Raw genomic sequence first — 26,147 nt, forward strand, 5'->3', positions numbered from 1 at the left:
TTGGAGTCTGGGGAGGAAATGGTAATTTTAAAGGGCCACTTAGCTCCAGCTGGGGTAGAGCTCTGTGTCTCCAACAACAAAACTGTCAAACAACTAAACTCATTCAACACAAGAACTGACATTTTTGACTTTTCATGACAGATTCCTCAGTAATTCGTTCTCCAAGTCATGTCTTATTGTCAAAACTCATGCTAAACTGTATAGTCTCTCACTGTAGTGGATTATTTTTCTCACAATTTTGTTCTGTGCACCCTCTGTAATGTTTTATTTGATGTATTTATTTCAGCTTTTAAAGTGGACGTGTTCAAGACTTCTGGTTTGCTTAGTGAAATGAGGCTGTAATAAAGTGATTACCTGCCTTTACATTGTCCAGAAGGACCTGCACAGAACAAACACGACTCTCATCAACACTGATCTAATGTCACAACAGTTATGATGTTTGTGAATTATACCAACAGAGCAGCTCTGTGTTTACAGCGATGCGATGGGCTTCAAAGTGGCTAAGAGAAGAACTTGTATGTGAAAATGGAGCTGTGCGAACAAGGCTGTACTTTTGCCTGATGTCTGAGTAACCCTCACAGTTTGAAACACAACAGAAGAACCTTAAAAACCTCCCTTCGTGTCTTCGTTCTGACTGTACAGACAAATGCATCATCGCACAAGGCTCGGAGCTAGATGTTTATCTCAGTGGACGGATGCACTTTGGTTGTAGTTCAAACAATGATGCAATTAAGTCTCCTAATTTACAATCTGGAACACCTTTTGAGAATTTAAACATCAATTTGTAATGAATTAGCCTTTAGGGTTGAGCTTGCAGCCTGCATGTATTTACTCCTGGTGAAGAATGAGTCATCTTGATGTAATTCCTCTATTCATTACCAAAGAAGGAGACGAGTGAGGCCAGTACAGACGCAGGACAAAAGTGTGTTATCTTATCTTATCATGCCAGTTTATCTGCAGAAATGCTGAAAGAATAAAAGTGAGTGGAGATCCCTGTACAGCAGACCTGCCTGTGGCACAAACTGCTAAGTGTTCAGTCTCAGTGCTTGCTGATGCAGAAAAGTTAGGACTTTATTCTCCTCATGATTCCCTTTGCCTCGAGTGCAGGGCCAGTGAGAACTTCTCTAAGAGAGCTTGTAAATTCCTGGTTGAGGTCATTGTTTATGAGAGCTTACAGAGGTTTGGCTTATGTCCTGCACTTTTTTTTCCTCCTCCTTGTCTTTTAAAAGCTGCGTCGCCTGCGCGCATTTTTACCTCTCAGCCAAACCAACCGGACGCGCTGCTGGTGCGGAGTGAAAGACGTTCATCTGTCCCCTCTGCAGAGGTGAGTCCAAGCCACAGCCGTGTTTAACCCGGATTATCTGCAGCTGCTCGGTTCATTTTAGAAGATATAAAACGACAGAAGAGATTTATCACCGGCGCGAAGTTCGGTCCGTTTAAGAGAAGTTACGTAGTGCGTAAATGCGCCTCGTTTCTTGTTTGTTTACGCATGGGCATTTCCGACGTAATATGGGTAAATTACACAGAGGGCATAGGGATGAAAATGTTCAAAACACGTACCTCATTTCTTTGGATTCACCAAACTAGTTTGGACACGTTGGCTTGAGCGCGCAACAGGTGATGCGCCGCGTGTGGCGCAAAATCCTACATCTCCAAATTTCAACTCCACATGTTTATGTTTTGGGGATTTTTGAAGCAATGTCTTATTTTTTCAAAGTAAGAGTTTGTCCGTGAGTGTTTTTATTTTCAGGGATCATTCATTTGTTCAGTCTAAAGTGAACCACCGATGTTTATCGACTGAATTTTGGGGAGCTTCGGGGGGAATCAATATAAAGGATTTTTTTTTATTTTTTTAATAAACATTTTTTTTTATCTGACATATCTGTCTTGTTGATATATTAAATATTGGAGATAGGCATCATTAAAATTCAGTATATCATGTAACCAGGTGCCTTATAATGTGAAGTTTTGTTGACCTTTCATCAGGGAGGTGTTTAATTAACTCATTGGTTACTTTAGAGGTGATATTTAAGAGGGTTGTGGTATTGACATGTGCTTTAGTTAATATTTTAACCTCTCCTCCCTCATACATAATGCCTGCACATAGCCCAGTCAATATAATGTCCTCCAGGTTGCTCTTTATCTTGTACATCACATGGTGTGTTCTGGTATTAATGTGCTGCAGAGATGCTTTTTGTCTGGATAATGAACAATAGAGCCCAAAGCTACCATGCATGGCTTTAAACTGTAAAAACATACATCTCCTCCCTCCTGGTTTGAACAGCTGCCAAACCAAATGCATGATGTCATTAGAGACCTGAAGATTGCGGCTCTTTCTCTGGCACACTGGACCTCCACTATGACTTCACCATCCTACAAAACCCATAAAAAATTTCGCCCAGTACTATATTAACCGGCTTTCAACTTCAAAAGACCGTTTTTTTTTCTTTAAGTAATTTATAAATCACTTTAAAGAGTATAATATGGGCCTCATGTATAAAACTTTTTACTTTAAAAATTGAATGTAACATCAGCATAAAAGCAGTGAACAAATCCAACAGCACAGTTACAGATTATGCATTCATAAAGCCTGGTATGTGGTGTATAATTTATATCACCCTTCAATGGGAGCTGTTGTATGTCAGCGCCTGTGAGGTCGCCTCTCTGTTAGATGGCCAGTGGGACATCTACTTTAAGATCTCCTTGCACTGTAAAGGAGAAGCTCTGCAATCTCGTTATACGTTGTATAATGACAATAAAGAATATTCTATTCTATTCTACTCTATTCTATCTGCCACACTGAGGCGACTGGGGGCTCTGGTGCAGAGGCATGCGTTTGTTGGAAAGACAGTTTCATCATTTCTTTTATCATTGCAAAAGGAGCACAGAGGATTAGAGAGAGAGATGGTGTGTCCCGGGTCTTGATGACCAAGCTGATGAAACACATGAAACAGCGCTCGCACCAGCCCAGTGCAAGACTCCTAAATAGGCAATGCTGCTTTTTTGTGTATCTGTGAGGGCTGAGCGCGCTGAGTGGAGGCAATATCCTCTCTGTGGATGCACTGCTCTTCACAAAAAAACCTAAGCTGAACTGCACATGATTACGTTATGAATAAAAGAGAAGGAAGAAAGAAATGAGCAAAGAGTGAGAGCCACCGTTAAAGGGAATGAGAGAGATGGAGATGTGTGGATGCTTAATGTGAGATATTTAATAAGAGAAGTCAGTGTGTTCATGGTTGTGTGCAGAGGAGGAAGAAGTAATCAGATACTTTAGTTCACCCAGAAAACACCAGTGAAAATGTGCTCTGTTGCACATAATAATCTTGCATTGTGTTACGCTGTCATGTAAAATGACTCCATTCAGAGTCGGATGGATTATTATCACAGAAACAATAAGCATTTTACTGCTGTAGCTGTTTGAGGTGGGGCTAATTTGAACTCCTTTATATAACTGGTCATGTTTTCTATATAAAACTATGTAGAAATACAGTTTAAAAAAAAAAAACAGTATTCTGTTCCATGTCCAAACTGCCCAACCTCAGTCTAACATGGAGCCAATAATGGCTATGAAGACATGAGTTATGCAACCCAGACTTGATCATTTAAGCACCATTTTTGGGGGATAAAGGCAGCAAAATAAAAAAAAAAAGATGCCTTCCTGCCTTTTCACTGTTTTTATGTACAAACAGGCCTCACTTTGACTCCCTGGCGCTTTTATGATGGTTGCTGCGTATCATTATTGAACTATTGAATCAAGCTCACAGCTGGATTTCTTTTTCTTTGTAAAGTCTGGCATCGCACGTCAGCAGAATGGACTGGCTTTTTCTGTGCTTAGAGGCTTGAGTCATGTGAATCCAATGAGAGCTACAGTGAAGGCTTTATCTCAACGTCCTTGTGTGTGAATATGTGTGTGTTAGTAACACTCCTATCCAAGCCATTTCCATCCAGCAGGAGTGTGACTGTGTTGATAGAGCTGCCCTCGTGGCCTTTTGTCCACACATATTTGACCTCGGCGTGTCTGGCTCTCACAGCCGCATCCGACCTTATGTCTGTGTTGTAGTTCACCTTCTGTGTGTGAACAAATGCCTTGTCGCTGTGTTTGTCTCTGTGTGCATGGTGAGTCACTGTTCCCCTGACAGAGATAGCGTGGCTCACTCTGTCACTGCTCTGTCTGCCCACTAACCCGATTTGGAGGCTGACAGAGACACATGGACGTCCGGGGCACAAGGTCATGTTGAGACAGAAGCTCTCAGACGCATAGACGAGGCGTTTGTTGCCGTTGGTAACAGCATAAAGAGGGAGGCTGTTTGTTCCAGTCACCCTGAGCGATTTGATCTCACTTATTCAGGAAGTACAGGCCAGATTTCCTGTTTCTCAGTGCAGCCAGACCTCAAATCTACCACTCAGAGTGGTGATAGGTGATGGGAAAACACCCAAGAGACCTACAAATTCCTGTTATGTTATGATAGGATGAGTTTCAAAAGTAGACACCTAATGTGATAGGGCGTGTTGCCCTTTGTTTCCATCGGGGGAAAGGACAACTTTAAAGTCTTTTTACATATTTATCTCAAAATGTAAACATGGCAAACCAGTTGCAATGCCAGCTATGGATTTTGTCCAGGATTGTGTTATTTGGAAAAAAGCATATTTATAGTTTTGTTTGTTGTTCTACATGATCAGGAGATATTTATGTCCTCTAAAAAAAAAGTGGGGCTTTGCAGATGGCAGGTGGGGAGGTGGGTGCTGCATTCCAGCTTCATTGTGTATCAGGACAGCAGTCGCAGGGGAGAGTTAACACGGTCCCTGCAGATGAGACTGTTTACATGCAGTACACAGCCTGAAAAATGTCAGAAAAATGAAAACAGGAAGACACAATAAACAAACATGTCCTGCCTCTGAAATCGGTAGCCCGACAAATGTGTGATAAATATGCTGTGAAATAAGGTTTGTTTTACACGTTGTGTCAAGAAATGAAATGAAAAGTTTCCATTACCGAGTTTTGTTTTTCATTTCATGATTCCAGCAGTGGACTTTCAGTGGTGTTTATATGAAAATGTGAAAGCCAAACTATGCTTTTTTTTCTTTCTTATTTTTTCTTAGAATGTTTAATGCAGCATGAGAAAATCTGAGTCTGGCAAAGGCAGCACAGTGACACATTTCCATATTCTGATATTTAGTATGTGTGATATTTACACTACCAGTCTAATATGTGTCACCTCACATTTCCCCAGTAAACACCTCACTATCAGTACCCTCACTATTTATCGTCGACCATATGGCTGTAGACCTATGTTGTATACTGTGCACACGATGTTTTTATTGTTTCAGACTCATGAGCCGGTAATTTTACCTCTTCAAAATCATTGATGATTTGAATGCAAATTATAGTATTAGCTTTGCTAGTTTAAATGGCTTAGAACTGTCAACAATGAGATTGCAAAATTATATGCTGTATGTTGCATTATGCACTGTTCACTTCTTTGTTGAAAGATTTTACTCATGTAATACTGGACCTATGTTATACTAGTAGGATGCATTTTTTCATAATTATCCTCATCTTCATTTTTTGGTTTTCCTCCACCATCATCATCATCATTATTCCATTTGTCAACTGCTGGACTATAAAACAATAAAACGGCAATCTTTATTTCACCCCACGCTAAGGCTACAAATGATGAGAAAACGCAACATGGTGAAGATAAAGACATTAAAACTAGGAGAGAAGAGATGAAGTTGAATGTTTAGTGTGTGGTCAGAGCTTAAAATATGTGCAACAAGAACAACTCAAGCATCCGTATGTGAATGAACGGAGGAAGAGGAGATTTGTGATGTAGCACGTACTGTGGAGAGTTTTGTAGGCTGGAAGTCGTGGCGCCTCCTGCACATTAATTAGTCTTCGTGGGTTTAGAGTAATTGGGTGACAGATTATAAAGGGGACAGACGTAATGTTGTGTTCTGTGGTAATGGACCAAATCAAATTTGTAATTACAACCAGATGCCCTTTAAACAACTAAGCACAAACAAACACACACACACACACACACACACACACACACACACACACACACACACACACACACACACACACACACACACACACACACACACACACACACACACACACACACACACACACACACACCATCTCACTCTTTGATTTGTTTTGTTTCTAATGTATGAGGAAGGTTATTTAATATTGTTAAGGAAGAAGTCTTTCCTTTTCAAATGGAACGTTTCATGGTTTCTAACAATCAGTAAAGATCTGTGGATTTGTCATGAGTTTCTTTTTCTAAGGGGGTTTCTGGAGGCCCAGAGTGTCCTCCCATTCACAGTGTGGCTCTATATTTCTGTTTTTGAACTGACTTTGAAAGCCTGAACACATCAGAGTGAAGTGCCAACTGTGGTTGTTTTTGATCATTAATTGGTAGTTGGCAGTAGTACAAATAGTAACATTTAACTGAATTTATAGCAGCTGTAATCATTATTTTTGTCATATTAATAGAGCGAATGACTGGACTCGCCATCTTTGCTGCTTGTTTCATTGTTTTGTTTTTTCTGCTCCGACTGCTCCTATAGCATCATTTTGGGCTGCAGCAGGCAGCTATTTTTGGCAAAGTAGTTTTAAAAAAAAAAACAGTTAGCTGGTTAACATAGTGGAGTATTTAGTGGCTTAAGAGCCTTGGTATGGCCAAGAACAAGGTCCTGTACTATGAAGAAAGATCAGCATACCCAGGATATCTTTTAAAGAACCTGACTTTACCAAGACTTACAAGTGGTCACACGAAGTTGGTCATCAACTCAGTAAGTCAACCTAATGTTTCTAAACCTACATTACATCATATTAAAGAGGTGATGTGGTCAGCAGATGTCCAATCACAAGCATGATGAGCTCACCACATGTTTCTCAGATGAAGAACAAACTATAATCCCGAACAAATATGAGCAAAAAGCCAAAGCCTGGGAGAAAAAATGCCAACAACCCTTACTGTGTAAACACATAAGTTAACGTGCCTATTACTATCACCAATAAAGTACAAGTAGATCTGACTGCAATTACAGTTGTGTATCCATTACATGTGCCTTTCTTTCAGCTTCAACCCTGCGGATGTTAAACAGTTGTGGGAGCAAGTAAGAAATCAATATGAAAACATAATTCAAACAGTGCATTGGCAGATCTTATTAAAGCAAAAGTTTTTAATGCCTAAATCAGGCTCCATTTCAGGATTTTATTGCAATATTAAGTTCTCTATAAGAATCAAATGGCTTTGAGATGGCCTACAGTCACAAGAAAAAAACTAAAGCAAGGAACAATGGATATCCTTTTATGAAAATGATTATCTCTAACATCTACACTTGCTAGGGAAAGAAAAGCATTAAGACATTCTCTAAAAACTCTTACATACTTTTGAAAACCAAAAGGGCCATAAAAGATCACTTCTTAAATGTGTATCTTAAATAAACAAAACAGTGTTAAATGTGGTATCCAGATTTTTTTTGTTTGCTTTTTTCTTACTATCGACTGTTAAAAATGGTTTGACAAGTGCAGCTTTATTCATCAACTTATAGAGACAAAGAGAGCAACACTTTATATGGTCAGTGAATGAAAGCAGCTTTATATGGCTTTCGATGTGAACAAAGACATAACAAGGAAGTGTTATTTTAACTTGGAAGGAGAGTTAGAGGGACTGGAGCATGAGTGGAGCTGAGATGGTCAAATTTGTGTGGGCCATGGACAGTCCTGTGATGTTACCCAATTTAAAACTTAATTCAACTTAAACAGGTGAGTTATATAATATTTCACCACCAGTACAGTTGATTTAAACTCTGAAATTAGCAATAGAGGCAAAAAGTCTCTTTTGTTCAAGGCTGCAGTCATGTTTATTTCTGATATAAAGTTCGACGTTTTAACATTGGAGTTGATCGGGATTGACTCAGTTTCTGAACCAGCCTCAAGTGGCCAATTACTGAACTGCATTCGTTAGCATTTATACATTGGTTTTATTTTTCTGCCCTGGAGGTTGCTGCTTGGATGTGCACATGTAAGAAATGAGCCTCATTGTAACCCAGAAGACCCACAGTTAAACCTGAGGTTTCCGCGTCCAAATGCTGCTTCGCTAACAGGCCTCAGAGCAAACAAGAGTTGACTTATCAAGCCAGTTGGCCAAATACCCGACTACAAATGAATGATAATGTTGCTCCACAACTCTAGACATGTACTGCTAACTATATCACTGTAAAAGATGATGATCTGTCAGTGTTGTGACTACAACTTGTTTCTGCTGCTTCTGAGTGGTTAGAAAAACTGGTAATGCACTTTTAGTTACAGATTTTGTATAATTTCTGGGCCTTTTAGAAATTCCCTTTTAAAGAAAAATTCTGGAAAATTGATTAGCCTTCAAGAACTTTGCCGCATATTTGCAACAAAGTCATATTTACAAATACAAATGAGGTTTGTGGCAAATAGCTCTGGTTAATTTTTGGTAATGTCATTGCAAATTTGCAGTAAATTAGCTTTACTGCAAATCTACCAGACAGTTTCCACAGAGTTAGCTTGAAGTCCCCAACATGTTTGCTATAAATCTAGTTTGCATATGAATGTATAATCTGACTGCAAATTTGCAACAACATTGCAGAGAATTAACTAAAACTGTCGTCCAGAAACCATTATTGTCAGAAATGATGTCAATGACAAACATTAACTGACATGTTTTCTACAAATGGTCAGTTTAATATCAGCAGGTCAGTAGAAGTTTGGCTGGCAAACCACCGGAGAACATGTTTGTTAATAGTGACTAACTTCCCAGTATTGCCAGAATGCTGCAAGAAGTTTGCAGTTAATGGCCAACATCAGGAAACCTGCAAATCTGCTTTGTTTTCAAAAGTGTTAAGTTAGTTCCTAATATGACTTGTAAACTGTTATTTTTAGGAGTATGCCCTATACAGTATTTAACTATATACAGCTGAACTTTGGAAGAAACATGTAAACACTTCCACTGGGCAAAGCAACATATTATTTTCACCTTATATTTTGATGGTAGCAACCTTAAATTGAACTATTTCTGTTGCTAATCTGAGCAGAGTTTTGCTGTTAGATGACGGAACAGAGTGTTTGTCTTTGATGAGAGGATTCATGATGTCTTTGTGCTTTTGTATCTGGAATGTGTTGTGTGTTTCCTGTGGATTTAAATGAAATACGCTCTCTTGAACTAAGAATCACCAAGATAACAGAGAAAATAATTCAATTCCGGCAGCATTTTTTTTCTCTCCTTCAAAAAGGTCTCTTTTGACTCACTAGTTTTTCAGCGTCTCGGAGAGTCTGACGTACAGTCGTTCATATACGGTAACTATGTAAACACACAGTCATGAGGATATATGAAGAGCACCTTATATAAGACGCCACCCCACACTGTCTCTCCTCAGCTCAGTCAATAATATCCATTGGGTCCTCTGGTGAGTCATCCCTGTGAGTTATCAGATTAGGTGATCCAACATGCCATCTGTATATGCTCTGAACAATCTTAACAGAACATTTAATGTCGTTGCAGGGGGAGTATCTGTGATCCCTCGTGGCCATCACTCAGAACATTCAGACTGTGTTTTCTTTTTTTTAACTACTGATGTTACTGCAGTGGAATCCAATCGGTATCACCTAATCTATCCTCCCTGCATCATGTTCTCTCTCATCTGCTCTGTTCTCTAATGCATACCCAAAAAAGGGCAGGAGGGGTGAAGGATTTGGATGTGGGGTCGGGGGTGTGCGTGGGTCACACAGGGGTATATACAGGCCCCCGTAATTTACAGAGGCGTATGGTCTCTGGGTTCTGTGGATGCTACCGACCCTGCGCCGTCTTTCTTTTATCCTTCCTCTTTTCTGCCTGATTGGAAGCAAACATGACTTTCTACAGACACTCAGGTAAAATTTAAAGCTGTTTACAGCACTGGATGGTAAATAACTCCTTGGATGTATTCATTTTTTTTTGGAATCAGGTGCAAAGTGTAAAAGCCTGCATATGATTTGGCCTACTTTCAAAATTTCAGCTTTGGGAGCTAAGAAAAAAAGGCCCGTTATCAGCGTAGCGGCAATGCGTTTTCATATAATCCAGTGGATTTTGAATGGTTTATTTAGCTTGAGGAGTAGGGATTTTTTTCCTATCCATAAAAGAACTGTTAATCCTTCAGTTTGTCTGTTTAAAAAAAATCACCAAATTTGAGAGTACATGTTTTTCACCAGCAGCTAAGGTCCACTTAAGTTTTCTGAGAATTTGTTGATGTGTAACTCATTCAAAGAACCTTCTGTGCAAAATTAAATGTGGCAGTCTTTCAACGTACAATATGAATATCCAAAATCATCCCTTGCTGGCAGAGTGGTATCTCAAATTATACTCCATCATTCTGTGTCGTAGTGAAGCTTCAATACAGATCATTTCTTTTTCATTTAGATGAAAACCACACTGTTATTCCTCACATTAGACTCTCTGTAATGAGGATTTAAAAGGATTTTTTTATTTTAGGGTTAAAAAGGTCATTAACAACCTAATCATATGCTCATGGGTTGTCTTAACTATTGTTAACCATTCCTGCAAAATTAATGGATGCGATGCTTTAATGTTGAAGTCTCAGCTCTTAAATTATTGCATCTTTTGACTAGGTAGAACTATTTCAGCATTGAATGAAGTCCACTGTAGTGTCTTGTATGCTCTGTTTCTACTGTATTAGGTACACCCAGCTGAAACAAATGCAGTTAAGATTAGTATATTCTATGGTATCATCATTTTGAAGGATGTAGTTTGGGGTGCTGGTGAACTGTATGGCATTTTACAGAGAGGTTATTTATCCTGCCCTCACTGGTATTAATGGGTAGACATAATAATAGAAACACCAGTTAGTATAATGCAATACAGTTCAACAGTTCCAGTTGTATGAAACTATATTAATTGGCAAATGAGAATACTATACTGACACATTTTCCAACTACTCAATGACATTTTATCAGATGACTTTCTGATGAACATTTTAACATAGAAGGCCTTAAAGTTTAAATTACCTTTTAAGTCATGCTAAGGATGATAACATCTGAAGTTTTTTTAAAACTGTGTACTACTTTAATTTAGTTTTTTGCTGAGGTCAAATGAATTAAATTGAACTAATGTTTTGTAATTGTGCCCTCATCTTGCTCATCTTGTAGTATCTGTGGTCTCATTTATAGAGCTCTCTTTCAATTGTAAATCCTTGCCGCGTGTTGACAGCTGTACGGACAGTCTGTTCCAGAGTGGGAGTGCACTTTTTGAAATTGTTGTCATAATGCATTTATTTCTCAGGATTATATGGAGAAGGCCTAATTTCAAGAGTGTCATTGTCCAAAACACAGACAGAGAACAGAGAGGTTTAATAATGTAGCTACTGATTTTCCTGACATGCTGTCAGGCTGACCTTAATTCCACTCTGTCCTGTCTTTGACTCATCTCTCAAACTGGTCTCGCTGTGACCTTTCTGTCTAAAGAAGGCTCCTCCCCAAAGGGACCACAGTGGTATGCTCCTCTTCCTCCACAGCTGAGTGTCGGTACATACCATGCCTGCTTGACAGGGGGCAGCTGTCACACTGCAACAAAGGATTAAAGGACTGGACATGTTTGAGATGGAGCCACAATAGCTGCCTAGTCCCGGTAGTCACCACTCTGCATCCCTACTTTTATCCCCTCTGGAAGGTCAATGCACTTCAAATTGAGAGTCCAAGTTTAAAATAGATCTGTGAGCCAACCAGGCTTAGTAATAAGTACCGTGTGTGATTTGACAACATTGACCCTTTGGATTGGGTAGGTTTTCCCTGTTCCACTGCATGTAGGGGAGAATAGGTGGAGTTGGGTGTGTCAGTGTTCAGCCTTCAGTCTGGTCTTTATCCACGAAGCACAGGTGCAGATAGCTCCCCGGCTCCAAGCCCTCTCCCATCCACCCATCCACCCATCCATGCACACACACAGCAGGGGCACATACCACGCTCCGGGAGGCTCATCTCATTCACATAGCTCTTTACCACATCCCACTTAAATAGCTCCCAGTCCCATTTCATAAATATGTTCCTTGTTCCTATGGTTACTGGGACATAAATGCCATTCCTCCCATTGTTTCTCCCGTTGCTCCTGATGTACCGGCTGCATTAAAATGATATCTCTTGCACCGAATAAATCAATTCTGCTAAAGTTCACACACTGTCCAGCTGTCCTTGCTGGAGACAGAGAAGCTTTAAAGTGATGAAGATAAAGCTTAATATGTCCACGCTCCACCCTACGCACAGTTATTCTGAGAAACTGCTCCCTGTGGACGTCGCCTGTGATGGGAAGGCAAGAACGTTGATGAATGATGAAGCGGGGCAACTCAGTTTACATTGTTTACAGGAACAGCTAATAAAATGACCTGGGCAAAATGCAGACAAAAGAGCAAGTGTGGGCCAGGCTCCGGGGAGGCTGATTCAAGGTGGGGGGTGAGAGGAATGAGTCGAACGGTCTAAAAATATGACCTAAGCTTTCCAGGGAGAGCTTGATAAAAAGTCTGCACACAGACATCTGGGGGCTGCTTTCTTGCCTCACTCACACTTCTCTCATCAGTTTGGTATGCTGCTGGTCGAGCTCTATCTCACAGTTTCTTAATGGGAAAACAGAAAAGCGGAACTCCCTCATTGTAGGCTTAATCCAATTTCTGCATGTTTTAAAGCTTAGAGATCAGACGTAAAGTACTGTCTCAAGCATCATTGCACTGCTCACCGAACTCCACTTCTGCTCTTTGTTCCTCATTTCTTTTGTTGTTTTTATCTGAGCTGCAACCATGTGGTGCTTCAAGTGCAATATAATTAAAATCCATTTGTAATCGCTGAATGGGACCTTCCAGCTTTGGCCTGCATTGTTCAGTGAGCCTTGGCTGCATTAGAAAAGGCAACACTGTCCCCATCTGGCGTTTAAAGGAAACATCCTGCTATAGAGGGAGATCAGAAGCTGTGCGTGCTCAATGACACTCTCTCCTCTTGTTGTTTCACAGGTCCCAGGAGTTATCTAACCTCCACCATGACCGACCGCTTCGACTGCTACTACTGCCGTGACAATCTGCACGGGAAGAAGTATGTGAAGAAGGATGACAAGCACGTGTGCACCAAGTGCTTCGATAAGCTCTGTGCCAATACCTGTGCAGAGTGCAGACGTCCCATTGGTGCTGACGCCAAGGTGACAGTTCAGTTACTTTTAAATTTAGCACTTTTAATCCGGACATAAATTAATATATTCTACATATTTAATATACTTAGGTAGTCCAAAAACCACCTTGCAAGGTAACATCCAATTTTTATTGCTTGTTTTTAAGTCTTTTCACTGATTCTTGTTACATCAATCCATTGAACCTCAAAGTGGGCATGAAAGATGTTTTCCTTTTCTTTTTGTATCAGTGACACAATTTATCAGAGCACGAAAAAAGAGAGAGAGATAGAGAGAAAACTGCAAAATTTTCAACTTTCTGATGGTCCATAAACATATCTTGTGTGATGTAAGGTTTCATCACAAAATTCACCAAATATAACCTTAAAATTTCGATGTTTCATCAAAAGCATATTATTTTACGTGTCATTTAAGATTTAAGCAAAAATAAGCCATTTCCTCAAACAACATTCTGCAAAAACTCAGCACAACTTTGAGCCATTAGTGATTCTGCTGTGACCAACACTCACATGACAACAATGTGAGCGTTGGACTTTCACACTGAATTGCAGGCAGTGTTTACACAGAGCAGATAGGAGGCAAGTATGTAAATATTAAAATAATTCTAGCATGTAGAGCGATCATTTCTTCCGGTATTGGTAACACCTGTGGCAACTTGGAAAATGCTTTTTATTCTGATTCCAAGTATTTTTAAAATTTTGTAAAACAAGTAATGACAGAAATTCAACTTTTGTCTTAGTTCTTTTTTTCAAGATTTATGGAATTACATTTTTTCATACTGCACAGAAGACATTTTTGAGTTCTCGCTACTTCTAGCCATAGTTGTGCTGTTTTCATAGCGGTGCTGGACTTTTTATTGCACTGAAAAATGAGCCCACAGTGAGCCTAAATGTGGGGGATAAAAAGCACTCAGAGTCTGTATGCAGTTTTGAGGGTTGAACAATACATGCATTGGCATTATTTTTCTGTTCATTTAATGAATTGAATTAGAAAATTAGGAGATTTATGATTTGCTCACAGGCCCCTTTCATCGCAAACATGTTTACTGAACATCATGGACCATGAATGGAATTCAGCTATAGTTAGGTTGAATATTTACAGCTATGCTTTCCTTTCTTACTTTTAAAAGGCCTTGTTATTTTGAATTTAAATATATACTATACATGTTATTGTTTTAATATTTACAGATAATACGAGATAAAGTAAATACTTACAATAACTTATGTTCAGTGCACTCAGTGTCTCTTTGCTTTAATGTCTGTCATTCAGCACAGACCTCGGCTTCCAGGTTACTCTCACCACTCAGTCACAGACAGTTTAATGTGAGAACACATGTGTCATTACAACTAATGGGGCTTAAATACATTATAATGCATTTTCGCTATCTAAGCCCCCCAACTCCTTCACGGCTCACCACATCTCAGTTCACTTCATCTCCACTCTAATGCTTGCCACATGGGTTTGTTCTGTATTCTGGCCCCGAGCCTCAGCCCACATGATGAGTAAACAAACTCCGCTTTAATGAGGTCAGCATGAGGACTTATTGAGGGCACCTCTGCTCACCCTGCGCCTGCTTTTTTTTGTTTTGTTTGGTTTTGCTCAGGAGCTGCACCATAAGAACCGCTACTGGCATGAGGACTGTTTCCGCTGTGCCAAGTGCTACAAGCCGCTGGCCAGCGAGCCGTTCAGCGCTCGCGATGATGGCAAGATAATGTGTGGCAAGTGTGGCTCCCGGGAGGATGGAAACCGGTGCCAGGGCTGCTATAAGGTGGTCATGCCAGGTGAGTTTGCTATTGTACTTTTTATTTTTAAAGCCCCTTTCAACCTTTTTCCTACTTTGGTTTCTTGTTGTGGGGGAGGTGGTTCTACAAAAGTGAACATGTTTCTGCAATGAAAATTTAAAAAAACACAATAAAACATTAAAAATATTTCTTTAGATTATAAAGGTGCAACCACAAAATATGTTGTCTTGGATTTTTAAAGTTGCATGAATAAACAGAACATTAAGCATTAAGACATATGCAAAATATATCGTATCTATAAAAAGTATTCATCCCCATTGGAGGAAACTGACAATAATTTACAACAAACTGATTTCTACAATATTTCAGCAAAAATTAAAACAGAAATGAGGTGATTGCGTAAGTATTCGGCCCCCTGAAATCAGTGTTTTGTAGATAAACCTCTGGTCACAATTACAGCATTGAGCCTGTGTGCACAGATCTCAATCAGCCTTGCACATCTGGACCCTGCAATTTTACCCCACTCTACTTTTAAAAAAAAAAACAACAAACTGTCAGGTTGTACAGGGATTGTGAATGACCAGCACTTTTCAAGTTCAGCCACAAATTCTCCCTGGATTGATTTCTTGGCTCTGACTCCAGAACGTTCTCCTTGTCGTCTTTAAATATTTTCTGGGTAGCTCTGATTGTATGCTTCAAGTCATTGTCTTGCTGGAAAACAAATCTTCCCCCAACTGGCAGTTGTCTTGCAGACTGCATCAGGTTGTCCTCCTGAATTTTCCTGTGCTTAGTTAGATCCATTTCCCGTCTATATTTACAAGCCCTTAAAGGCCTGCTGCTGAGAAGCATCCCTGCATTATGATGCTGCCACCACCATGCTTTACAATGGGGATTAACAAATCTTTTGTAAAATTGTGGTTCTCTTACATCAGGGGTCACCAACCTTTTTGAATCTGAGAGCAACTTCAAGGGTACTGAGTAGTACGAAGGGCACCTTGTTTGATACAAACTCCCTCAATAGCAAACTTGCACCATCATCTTTAAACAATAATAATAATAATAATGAAAATAATATGTAAAAAGACTGTCTGATCACATTTATGTTAATTATTCCTTACAATAATTATTCACGACGATTTCCACAACAATGACGGTAGGAAACACACACACACACACACACACACACACACACACACATATATATATATGGAAATCTGTTCCAATATTTAAAAGTCAGAGGTATCCCATCTCTGAAACTTTTGTAAATATCTTTCTTGGCAGTTTTGTATGAATCAGCATATTTGCAGTATTTTGTTCCAAATCACACCAGTTAGATTTCTGTGCAAATTATCACTTCTAACATTTTTAGGAAATCATTAATTGTCATCAAATCATGCTTCATTTGTGCAAACCACTACCTCTGTAACATTTTTTGAACAATTCATGAACTCTGTCTCATGTTTGTACAAATTATCAGTTATCTAAGAAAAAAATCAACTCTTTCACATTTTGAAATGAATCCTGTCATATTAGTACTAATCACCAGCATTTTTCACCAACATTGCAACATTTTTAACAGATCATAATAACAAATCATTACATGTTTTCAACTAATTATTTTTCACATTTTTGTGTAATGGCACGGTGTTTTGAATGACAACGTATGTTACCTCTTTCTCTGTCTGTAAATGTGTGTTAGTGGGAAGCCTGGCATTGCAGAGCTTATCATGTCTTACCTTGACCTTGCAGCTCACAGTTCAGATGGTTCAGTTTCCCAGTGATGTCCGTTAAAAATGCAAGGTCAAGAATCCACTCAGTGTCCTCAGGCAGCAAGGTGTCTTCCCCTTTGGATTGCATCAACTCTTTGATTTCGGTGACAGTGACAAAAAACGCTGCAAAACTGTCCCCCTGCTGATCCATGGGGTTTCTGTGTGTAGTAACAGGTCACCATGTTCAGCTGATAGCTCCTCCAGCAGCACCTTCAATGTCCTGGTTGTTTGGCTTTGGAGCCATTTATGATCTTCATGACAGGAGTCATCACATGATCAAATCCGGCCACTTTTGTACATACATATGTCCTGCTGGTGAATGATGCAGTGGTAATGTAGGAATGTTGGGAAGTCTGGATCCCCTCTGCATCGTACAATGAAGCCTGCATGGCGACCCGTCATGGAGGAGCCCCGTCTGTCGTCAGTGAAACAAGCTTTTCTAATGGTACATTTTTCTCCAGGAAGAAACTTTTCGTCGCGTAGCAGATGTCAAAGCTGCCTTTAAGTCCCGGGCTTTTTCTGTCCGTAGTGTGCATCCAGTCTATGTGCTACCAGGTGGCTAGTTAGCATGGAAGCTTTGTGGCGGCTAACGTAGCGTCTCTCCACATTGTGCAATAGTCGCCCAGCAAATAGGACACATACATTTATCTTTCACTGTCGTGAAAAAGAACTCTTCCTCCCAGTCATTGTGAAAATATTGTTTTCTCTTTCACGTCTCTGTCATATTTTGGGGGTAAAAACCACATCTAGCTTCCCAAAGTGTCTGCGTCCGGACGCTTCAGCAGAGTGACGTGGTGGTTTGACATGCGCAGTGAACTTTGACTCGACAAGATCGAAGTTAATTTACACCGAAGACATTTTTTTATTTTTTTTTAATTATCATAAATATTGTAATTTGAAATCTGCATTAATGTAAGTATTTTTGATTTAAAAAGAACAGCAACTATAATTTTTTATAAGGAATTTCATGGTGACTATTGTTATTTTTAGAACATGTGTTGCGCAACTCACATGGTCTCTGCGGGCAACCAGGCGCCCGCGGGCACCGTGTTGGCTACCCCTGTCTTACATAAAAATAAATAAAAAAGGGAAAACCCTACATTAGCTATGAGGAAAATAAAACTTTATCTTATTGTGTTTTAGGATCCCAGAATGTGGAGTACAAGAACAAGGTGTGGCATGAGGAATGCTTCACTTGCTTTGAGTGCAAGCAGCCAATCCGCACACAGAGTTTCCTGACCAAGGGTGATGACATCTACTGTGCTCCCTGCCATGAAAAGAAGTTTGCCAAGAAATGCTTCCACTGCAAGCAGGTAAAAGCACAGATTACGTCATTGTTTGCTACTTCTTTGCTTGCCTGAAAAGCACTTGTGTTATCTATACAACATAAAACAGTGGTGCAGACGGTTCACTTTGCTCCATTTCAGCAGATTGAATGTTACGTTTGACATGATGATCAAAGGATCTCTCTGCCCCTTTAAGCCCATCACCTCTGGAGGGATCAGCTACCAGGACCAGCCCTGGCACTCTGAGTGTTTTGTGTGCCAAACCTGCCGTAAGCCTCTGGCAGGAGCTCGCTTCACTTCGCACGAGAACAACGTTTACTGCGTTGACTGCTACAAGACTGATGTGGCCAAGAAGTGCCACGGCTGCAAGAACCCAATCACAGGTTGGGGCAGCATCGACATTAAACTAATGTATTTGTTTGCTTTCTTTGTCTGGATGCTTCCTCCGCAATTATAATGAAGATAGTCGTGGACCATAATGCAATGTGGTCACTGTGTTGGAAAAACTGTGTGACATATTAAGAGACAGTTTCAGTGTGTTACAACGGAGAAAGTGGATCTTTTGGCAATAATCTCAGTAATAGTATTAGTAAGTAATAGCAAATGACAACTATTTACAATTGAAAAAGGGCACTGAATTGGTAATCACCACTTAATTATTGCCAATTAGCAATAATCAGCATAGCCCACCCTTTTTTTTTTCAAAGATTGCCCAAAGTAGGGCAGCTGAGCATACAAAACCGAAATTTGTCTTCAGGCAAGCATACAATGTGAGGGGCATAAAGTTTCCAATAATGCATGCCTAATGAATTAATAATTACTTAGGTTTAAATGGAGATTTTCTTTCAAGAAAATCCCCATCTTCTGTAGAATTACCTGGTTATTAAAAAAAAGAAATCTTGTTTAATTAAATGTTGTTGGGTAAAACATTATTTTAGTCATTAAACGTATAGATTTCAGGTAGTTCACAGCATCACAGGAGCATCATCACACTACAATTCAAACTTGTTTAAACAGGCCCATAAAGGCTTAAAAACAGCATAAATTTGAGATATAGGATACTACTTTTAAAATAATTGAATACCGGCCACTGATTAATGCTAAACTAAATGGCAGAGAAGTTTCAAAGAGTAGTTTAGATATTAGTGATGTAAAGCAGTCATTACCTGTTTTGTGCTGCTGCTGACAGATGTACTCCTGTCTCCGTCTTTGCAGGGTTCGGCCATGGCACCAACGTGGTGAACTACGAGGGATACTCCTGGCATGAGTATTGCTTCAACTGCAAGAGATGCTCCCTCTCACTGGCCAACAAGCGCTTCGTCATCAATGGAGATCATATCTACTGCCCCGACTGTGCTAAGAAGCTGTAAACTGCATAATCAGCTGTGCTGAGGATCATTGTTTAAAGCGGAATTACACCAAAACTGACTTTTAGGAACTATGAAAAAAAAGAAGAAATCTACTTGGATTTTGGGGCATTGATACTAAAGCTCAAAATGATAAAATCTAATTCTAAATTAGAATAAAAAAGCCAACAGTCAATTTTGGTGAAACTTCTCTTTGCAAGACTGACAGACTCGAGGTTACTTCAACTAAACATGCACTAGCTTTCATTTATCTACATATATGTTACTGCAGCTTGTTTTAAGTGTCAAGAGCTGATACTAACATGGCAGCAGAATTTCTTTTGTGGGATTTTGATGTGCACTATTACTCTAATCTTATCCAGGATTCTGTGCAGCCTTATGACACAGTCTTTTCAGTGCCTTACTGGAATCTTTCTGAGAATGCTTTTTACATGCCTGCTGCTGCTCATACATACCAGCTTTGATTAATAATCTGTTACATCTCTGAGTGTTTGAATGGGTTATGAGAATTTCAGAAATGTTTACAGTGAATTGAAAATACAAATTGAGATTAAGGCTGAAATATAAACTGCTCATGTATTCAAAACTTTGAGTGAAGTTCATGAAAACAAGAATAAAAGGAAGAGATGAAGCCTGCTTTTCTTTGGAGAAAGAAATTGCATCACGACAAAGGAATATTTTGCAAGACTTTATTGTTTTAACAGTCTGTATCATCTCAGTACACTTTAGATATATTTACAGTACAAATTTTACTTGTGGACAGGGCGTTGTTAGTAAATCTTCCAGAGAAATATTCATATTCACAAAGTTGCCCTGGCTGGGTAGACTGATTGTCGAGGCCGAGGTAAGGACAAGCTGTCTTAGTTGACTGTGATACAATAAAAATACTAAATCTCAATCTAAGGCACCGTTCTACCCTATCATTATAGACAACGCTGAGGACTAAGAGCCGTCAGCTCTGTACTTAAGCCCTCAAAGATGCAGCAGGACCTGGAATAGGTACAATATCTGTTCAAGCAGCAACTACAATGCCCCCCCACCCAAACAGGTGCTACTCATGAGTGGAAAGTGGAGTAGGAGAGATTTGGGAGGAAGTTTGAGTTTAGGCAAGTTATGGGTTATGAATGAGACTCCTAAAACATCTGAGTGAGAACAAATCACAGATCCACACACCAATTACTGTTTTCTTCCAGAAATATCACACACAGCTCTGTCAATGGTATGCAGAGTAAAGCTACTCCTCAGTAGCCATTCCTTAAACATTGCAAGCAATTTGTGACAGTGCAAAGAGTCTCATGTTTCCTAGATGAATAATGTATGAAAGCTAAAAGCAAGCAGCTCTGAGAGACATGGTAAATAATGCAGGACGGTTTATGGAGTCTGTTACATTCTTTGAGCTTATTAATCAAAGCTAGGATCTGAAAGCCCAGAGTCTTTATATACAGAGAGATTTTAGTTAGCCAGCAGAGAACAAGGCAAGAATCAAGGTCCCCAAACCTCGTGCTTGGACTATTCAAGCAAAGGGAATTTCAAGATTTCAATACAGTTCATGAGATATCAGGAACAGACAGAAAACAACATCGAAAACAAGTCTGAGCAATGTCATGCTGTGTTTGGTAGACGTGCCCTCCTCATACTACAGAAGAAAGGTTGAAACCTGAGCTGATATGCCTACCATAGCTATTCAACAACATCCCCACATCCTTCGACATAATATTAAACGCATTTTGATGACATTAGAAGCACTGGCAGCCGCAACTCACATCATGTGTCAAACATAAACTACACTTTCGTCATCCAAACGTCAACTTGTTTGGTCTTCGTGAGGAGATATTAGGATTTAGGGCTCACGGATATCAGGCTGAAAGCTTAATTAACACACAAACAAAGCTGCACACACCATATCTCAGGAAACATGTAGGAGGTCCCGACTTGGCCCCTTGTTTTACAGAGCTCGTATGAGTGTTCAATGTAAATTTTGTAAATTTTCCAGGCAGCCCGAACCCAACCTGACGACTCCGGGCACCAGTCAAACTGAAACTTCACTAATAGTCACAGACACAGAGACTTCAATTATCCACATCCTGTGCCACCCCGTCCTACACATGGCTTCATTTGCCTAATACTGATTATATACACAATACAATAACACTTAAATATATGTAGAAATGTATTTTCATATATAAACAATGAGCCAAATTTTATACTATAAAAAAATAGTTGAAATGAGTTTTGTCTGATGTAGCAGCTAGTGTGATGGGGATTTTAAAAGAAGAAGCGGAATCAGTGACAAAGCCACACTGGCAGAAGAATGGTCGACAAAGTGGGAATTGTAGCTCCTGTAAAGCTAAAATCAGGTCTCTGAAAATTTGATTTTCTGGTTTCAGCAAAGGTGAATTTATGACAGAAAAGTTAGACATTCAAGTTCAGTTCAGTAACACACTGTCTTAAGAAGCTATAAATGAAACCAATGGATTTTGCCTGTAGTCTGAGTCAATATGTTCCAGGTTCAGGTTATTCAAACTGTTGTGTGGTACAGATGCAGTGGACACTAAAACCGGATTCAACTCAGCTGTCATGTAAATCACAATTGTGTTAGTAAACATAAATTCTATGTACATATGTAAAAAAACAACAAAAACCTAAATTGACCACGTGCCCCAAATACCCCAACACACTGCTGAAACTCCAGAGAACAGTTTTGTCATGAATCTCAACACTTTTCACCTGTAATGTAACAGTTGCGCTACTGAAGCCCTCTAGTGGCCCAAGAAGAAAACGCAACACAAGGTGAGAAATTTTGGGACACCATCATGAAAAAAAGGGACTGAAAGGGACAAAGGTCTATGAAGTGAAGTGAAGTGAAGTGAAGTGAAGCAGGAAGCCACTCACTTGATGGGAGATTGCTAAACTGTGTGTGTATGAGCTGCAGCACAAACATTTTTAGTATATTCGCACTTAAAAATCCATATTTGGGAAAAAATGGTAAGGCCATATTGCTGGATGCTGCAAAAAGCAGCCGGTCAAGTAAATTTAGATGAATCACATGCAATCCTAGGATGTTATCCCGACCCAAACCCCGACACAACAGAATGTTTCTTCCATTAAATCACGATATAATTCACACAGCCTAATGGTGCATGTGTCCTGGAATATTCTCATACAAGAGAAAAAAAAAAGACTAAACATATGATAACAATAATTACAATAACAAAGAAGCCAAAATTAATAAATTACAACAACGCACCCCTGACGAAGACGAAACTCTTAAAAAACATCATCAAAATTGGACACAACATTGAAAAACTTTTTAGAGAAGAACTAAACACAAGAGGAAGAGGAAAGAGACCTGAAACAAGCATGCTGAAGGAAGATATGAAATTTCCCTGAAGCATAACATATTTTTAAATATATAATTTAATATATTTGTTTCCTCATCATGTAGGGTGCAAATGTAGCACTTAGGGTGTCTTTCCACTTCACCTTGTGCTCCTTCCTCTGGAATAGGAGGAGGAGATGGAGGAGGAAGCTGTTTGGAACTGATAGAGGAACTTTTTTTTAAGCAGCTCAGCTGGACATCAACTTTAGGAGTGCAACAGTAAGAGGCTTCTCAATGATGGCTGCAGCATCAAATCTCTACGGAAACACAAGAAATAAGAGTTACAGTTTATCGTGAAGGCACACATTGTCAGTATCTGAGTAAGTGTAACTGACTCCTCACCTGACAAGGCTTCTATGGGTTGATTAGAGGAATGCAGAGTGTTGATGGGGGCTCCCTTGTCTTCGAAGGCTACCCTGGTCCCATCTGAGCTCTCATCACAGTTGATCAAGACCTGGTTACAGTCATCTGTCTCGATGAGGGGTCGGGTCTTGGAGTGGACGTTGAGGTCGATGAGTTCCTCAAAGCTCCACTGGTTGGACTTACCATTGATGCCTGAGACCAGCCCCACCTTGGTGGATTCCTGCTCATTCAGGAACTCAGAGCCCTCAACAAGGCGGTTCTTTGGGACCGGACTAGAGAAAGGGAAGAGAGAGTCAGTGTGGGAAGGTTATAAATGTGATTGGGGAAGTGAAAAGACAAATTTCTCACAGCACAAGCCAACTTTGTTACAGAGTGAGAGCTGGAGAAACATGTGCATGATTACAGAAAGAAGTCTAGTCCAATAAGGGATACGATAGATGTTCCTCTGTATATTTCAACCAACCACTCCAACACAAAGATCCAACCCGATAATGTGTTAATTCTCTGCAGAACTCAGCTCCAACAGCAACCACTCCAAATTACTAATAGCCTTAAAAACGGTCATAAACATGTAGTTCCATTTTTTGAAATCTACTTTTGGGTATTAGGACAAGTAATGACTAAACTCCATCTTATCATTAACACCTTGGTTCCATATTATTCCAATGGAGTACTTTGCTTTCAGACTGCAAGCTTCCTTGTGGTTCATACAGTTTCCAACAGCAGAATGGAAGGCAGGACCTTCACCTATCCAGAGGTCTCTCCCATTAAAATGAAGTTTTTTTTTCTTCTTGTCTCCAAAACATTTACTAAAAGGGAGCCATTAGGATTTGTTGGGTTTTTTGCTATGATATAATACTGTATGTTGAGCTTAATATGTAAAGTTTCCTGAGATGATTGATACTGTTACTGTTATAAAAATAAAACTGAAATAAATTGCATAGTAGAGTTAGCATTTTACACAAATAAAACATGCTATGTGAAACCACTGGTGCTTTTCTTCAGCAATAACATGCCACAGCTGGTATGTGGGATTTTACATGCAAACCAGTAGCGGTGGCTGTTTTGACATGGCTCAAAACAAAATCTCCTCTGATCTACAGGAGTTATGGAGGCGTCACATTCTTTATTAAACCCAGAAAATTTCACCCCCATATAATCTTTATTCCTTATAATACGGTCAAAGCACCACCAAGAAGTTCCTGTGTGAGCTTCATTATCTTCTCCATAGTCATACCTTCCTGCCTGAGTCTCTTCTGTGCTTGTGCCGTTGTTATTCTCCTTATCGTCTGTTTCTGACTTTCCGTTCACACTGCCCAGGGGCTCTTCTCGTGGAGCAGGCTCACCACAGGACAGATCATACTCATCTTTCTCAGCTTCCATGGCAAGATCATCCGTGTGGGCTACAGCAACCATGGAAAGATTTTGTGAAATTTACACAAACAAGCCATTTATGTGAAGCATATGTAAGCAAAGTGAGAACGACAAACCCCCACTTCCAGTGACAAAAAACAAACTCAAAAATGCACAGGTATGCATGCATGTGTCATAAAAATGTAACTGCACTCTGATATCTCAAGGGTGTTTTCAAAGTAAAAGCTAAGAAAAACTTACTTTTGGTTTCACAGTTTATCTCATCCACTCCATCTTCATTCTCCTGTGAGGATTTATCATCATCTCTCTACACAGGAGACATGATCAAGATATTAACCAACACGTAGCGAAGAAGAGTTTCTCCACGTACACTTGGAGACATATGTGCTGAACGGATGTGAACTCACCTTTAAGTCATTTTGGTCCCCTTTTCTAGTTCTCTTCATTATTTCTTCAATTCTCTGAAATAAAAAGTGAAGACAACATTTTAATAACCGATTTCTTTGATTTGGGTTTACATTAGACATTGATTTAAAATAACTGTGATCCCACTATAGTCAGGATCCTTGTGAAGAAGACACTGATCTCAAAAGAAAATTCTGGCTAAATAAAGGTTAAAAGACAAATAAATAAACAGTGAACATAGATGATGAAAATCCCAGTTGAGTTTTCTGTAGCTGATTGTAACCGACTTGTTAAAAACAACCTCAGATTCTTTACAGACACTATTTAATCTGGAAATAGCAGATAAAACAAGACCAAAATAAAGGGAAGGTTTGCTCCTTTATCCATGCTACCTTCTTCCTTTCCATTCGTTCTTGTTGGTTCTGCTGCATAATGCGATCTCTCTCCTGGCGGACTCTCTCTGCCTCCTCTAGGGCCTTTGCTTCAGCTTCCTCTCGTTCCTTCTGGAGCTCGGCCTGTTTTAGTGCTTCCTCTTCTGCTAGTTTCACCCGTTCCTCCTCTGCTAGTCGAGCTTCTTCTTCTTCTTTAATTTTTCTCTCCTCTGCAAGCTTCTTTTCCTCCTCAAGGCGTTTCACTCGAGCCTCCTCTGCTAAACGCTTCTCTTCTTCTTTCCTCAGCCTGATTAAATCAAGAAACAGCAGCTCTTGGCTTAAAACATACTGAAGTAAGTACAGGCCATTTCAACAGTGAATGGTGTAAATATTTTCAGCTTGAATATCTCATAAGCTAAAACAAAAATCACAACCAGTGAAGTTTTATGGGGTCCAAAATAGTGAGCTTTGTCTGTTGTTCATATATACACTACTGTTCAAAAGTTTGAGGTCACTTAGAAATGTCCTTATATTTGAAAGAAAAGCATTTTTTTCAACGAAGATAACACTAAATTAATGAGAAATTATGTCTAGACATTGTTAATGTGGTAAATGATTATTCTAGCTGGAAATAGATGATTTTTAATCGAATATCTACATAGGAGTACAGAGGAACATTTCCAGCAACCATCACTCCTGTGTTCTAATGCTACACTGTGTTAGCTAATTGTGTTGATCAGAAAACCCTTGTGCAGTTATGTTAGCACATGAATAAAAGTATCAGTTTTCATGGAAAACATGACATTGCCTGGGTGACTCCAAACTTTTGAACTGTAGTGTAGGTGCGATTAGGGTCGACTTAAAAGCAGCAAATTAAACAGCGTTGCCAATG

General features: G+C 39.6%; 2 protein-coding genes across 20 annotated transcripts in view; one reads left to right on the forward strand and one right to left on the reverse strand.

Annotated features, from left to right (window-relative positions):
- Positions 1–1,165: 1,165 nt before the first annotated feature.
- On the forward strand, positions 1,166–19,994 carry fhl1a (four and a half LIM domains 1a). 2 transcript variants are annotated; one of them, XM_023266866.3, is made up of 6 exons: positions 1,166–1,324; positions 13,030–13,211; positions 14,803–14,980; positions 17,854–18,023; positions 18,193–18,379; positions 19,212–19,994. In XM_023266866.3, exons 2-6 carry the CDS (start codon positions 13,056–13,058, stop codon positions 19,364–19,366), a joined length of 846 nt encoding a protein of 281 aa, XP_023122634.2. In that variant the 5' UTR covers positions 1,166–1,324; positions 13,030–13,055; the 3' UTR covers positions 19,367–19,994. The 2 variants fall into 2 exon arrangements, with proteins under 2 accessions (XP_023122634.2, XP_023122633.2); XM_023266865.3 differs by lacking the exon at positions 1,166–1,324 and adding an exon at positions 9,757–9,913.
- A 44-nt stretch (positions 19,995–20,038) lies between these two features.
- The window catches only part of map7d3 (MAP7 domain containing 3), a 31,477-nt gene continuing 25,368 nt past the window's right edge, over positions 20,039–26,147 (reverse strand). For all 18 annotated transcript variants that reach the window (XM_035946647.2, XM_055016902.1, XM_035946649.2 and 15 more), the window contains 6 exons: positions 25,277–25,562; positions 24,887–24,940; positions 24,720–24,786; positions 24,343–24,508; positions 23,085–23,377; positions 20,039–22,999 (listed from right to left, as the gene is read on the reverse strand). In XM_035946647.2, the coding sequence (XP_035802540.2) occupies positions 22,992–22,999; positions 23,085–23,377; positions 24,343–24,508; positions 24,720–24,786; positions 24,887–24,940; positions 25,277–25,562 (874 nt within the window). In that variant the 3' untranslated portion in view covers positions 20,039–22,991. The remainder of the gene's footprint in view (positions 23,000–23,084; positions 23,378–24,342; positions 24,509–24,719; positions 24,787–24,886; positions 24,941–25,276; positions 25,563–26,147) is intronic.

Source organism: Amphiprion ocellaris, chromosome 13 (genome assembly GCF_022539595.1).
Source record: "Amphiprion ocellaris isolate individual 3 ecotype Okinawa chromosome 13, ASM2253959v1, whole genome shotgun sequence".
Lineage (NCBI taxonomy): Eukaryota > Metazoa > Chordata > Actinopteri > Pomacentridae > Amphiprion > Amphiprion ocellaris.